The 1,845-nt window shown below is 34.3% G+C and overlaps 1 protein-coding gene across 1 annotated transcript; it reads right to left on the bottom strand.

Moving 5' to 3' along the window:
* Nucleotides 1-700: 700 nt before the first annotated feature.
* Nucleotides 701-1,680, bottom strand: LOC110328082 (olfactory receptor 7G2-like). Its single transcript, XM_021207443.1, has one exon. It carries the CDS (start codon nt 1,656-1,658, stop codon nt 720-722), a length of 939 nt encoding a protein of 312 aa, XP_021063102.1. The 5' UTR covers nt 1,659-1,680; the 3' UTR covers nt 701-719.
* Between the last annotated feature and the right edge of the window lie 165 nt (nt 1,681-1,845).

Below are 1,845 nucleotides of genomic sequence, written 5' to 3'. Positions count from 1 at the left end.
GAGGAATGACTGAACTGTAAAAAATGCAGAGCATTCTCAAGAGATGAAACACAACAGGCTGAGAAATGGAAAAAATGTTATACATCCTAAGTCTTCAGAAAAAGGAAAATCAAAATGACTTTGACATTTCATTTTATGAGATAGAATGGCCAAGATCAATAACTATTCTTAATGATTTTATTACGTATTTTTCTGTAGATATATGAATACATGCATGTATGAGATTGGTACATACATAATCATAATGTGCACATACATCATGGATTGCATCTTGAAGAAGTCAGTACTTTCCTTCCACCATGTTGATCACAGGGATTGAAATTATTTCCTTGGGCTTAGAGGTAAGTACCTTTGCATGCGGAATAATCTGCCAGTTCAGATAATCTTTTACACTTTAGTAAACTGTTTTGAAAATAATCTCTACATTAATATTTCTAAATTTTTACATTTTCTAAGACTATACAAGAATAACCATGTGCTAGTTTTGAGATTTTGGCGTTTTTTTCATTATCCTCCACAAATCATGAAGAACGAAAATGTTCTTAAAGAAGGAAAGTCTTGAGTTATGTTTCACAGATAGAGGGTCCAAGATGCAGAACAATTTATTGAAGCATAATTTTATAATGTTACAGCAACAAATGTTTTAGATATTGTACTTTACCAGAAATCTAATCATTTTTGACTAATTTTATGATTGCAAACTCTAAGCACAGTACACATTATTCAAGTGGAATGGTCCTGCTAAAAAGATTTCTTATGGCAACTTTCATGTCATTGTTCCTTAAACTGTAGATAAAAGGATTCATCATTTGAGGAAACACAGAGTACATCACTGAAGCCACTGCAGATTTTCCTGGTGAGGCACTTATTGCAGAGCTAATATATACCATAGAACCTGCCCCATAAAATAAAGAAACCACTGACAAGTGAGTCCCACAAGTAGAGAAGGCTTTGTACTTTCCCTCCAATGATGCTATCTTCAAGATTGTAGACATAATATGATAATAAGAATAAATGATTCCACAAAGAGGAACACCACCAAATAAACAAGTAGCAACAAAGAGCACAATGTTGTCAATTAGGGTGTCAGAACAGGAAAGCTTGATGACCTGATCAAGTTCACAGAAAAAGTGAGGGATTTCCAGATCTGTGCAGAAGGATAGCCGCTGCACCATAAGAGTGTGAATCAAGGCATCCATAATACTAATGAACAGAGAATTTAGTGAGAGTAGAACACATAAGTTAGGATTCATAATGATGTTATACCTTAAAGGGTGACAAATAGCTGCATAGCGATCATAGGCCATCACTGTAAGGAGAAAATTTTCAAAGTATGCAAAAGCAAGTACAAAGAAGAGCTGTGTGAGGCACCCTGTGTAAGTGATGCTTTGGTCATTTGTTTGGATGTTAACCAGCATCTTGATGACTGTGGCTGTGCTTAAACCAATGTCATTAAAGGACAAGTTAGAGAGAAAGAAGTACATGGGGGTTTGGAGGTGGGACTCAAAGCTTATACACAGAATTATGAGCAGGTTTCCAAGGATGGTGACTAAGTATATGAACAGGAAGAGGCTGAAGATGACAGACTGAAGTTCTGCATCATCTGTAAATCCAAGAAGAAGGAACTGTAACACAGATGTTTTGTTTTGGGGCTCCATGTTTCTTGTCAGGCTTTAGGAGAAAATGTAAGAAAATGAAAATATAAGTAATCAATTCTAAATAAGAAAAATCAATATCACATTTTATTAGGATAAAAATAAATATATGTCAGTCATTAATTTCTTACAGAATTTCATTTGATGAGAATTAATAGCCAACATTTTACCAAATGCCTTAATATTATTT

The sequence above is a fragment of the Mus pahari genome, chromosome 10, assembly GCF_900095145.1.
Source record: "Mus pahari chromosome 10, PAHARI_EIJ_v1.1, whole genome shotgun sequence".
Taxonomy (NCBI): Eukaryota; Metazoa; Chordata; class Mammalia; order Rodentia; family Muridae; genus Mus; species Mus pahari.
This window is presented reverse-complemented; position numbering and strand designations above follow the sequence as displayed.

Coding starts and splice junctions, on each gene's coding strand:
- LOC110328082 (XM_021207443.1), bottom strand. CDS start 1,658: ATGGAGCCCCAAAACAAAACATCTGTGTTACAGTTCCTTCTTCTTGGA.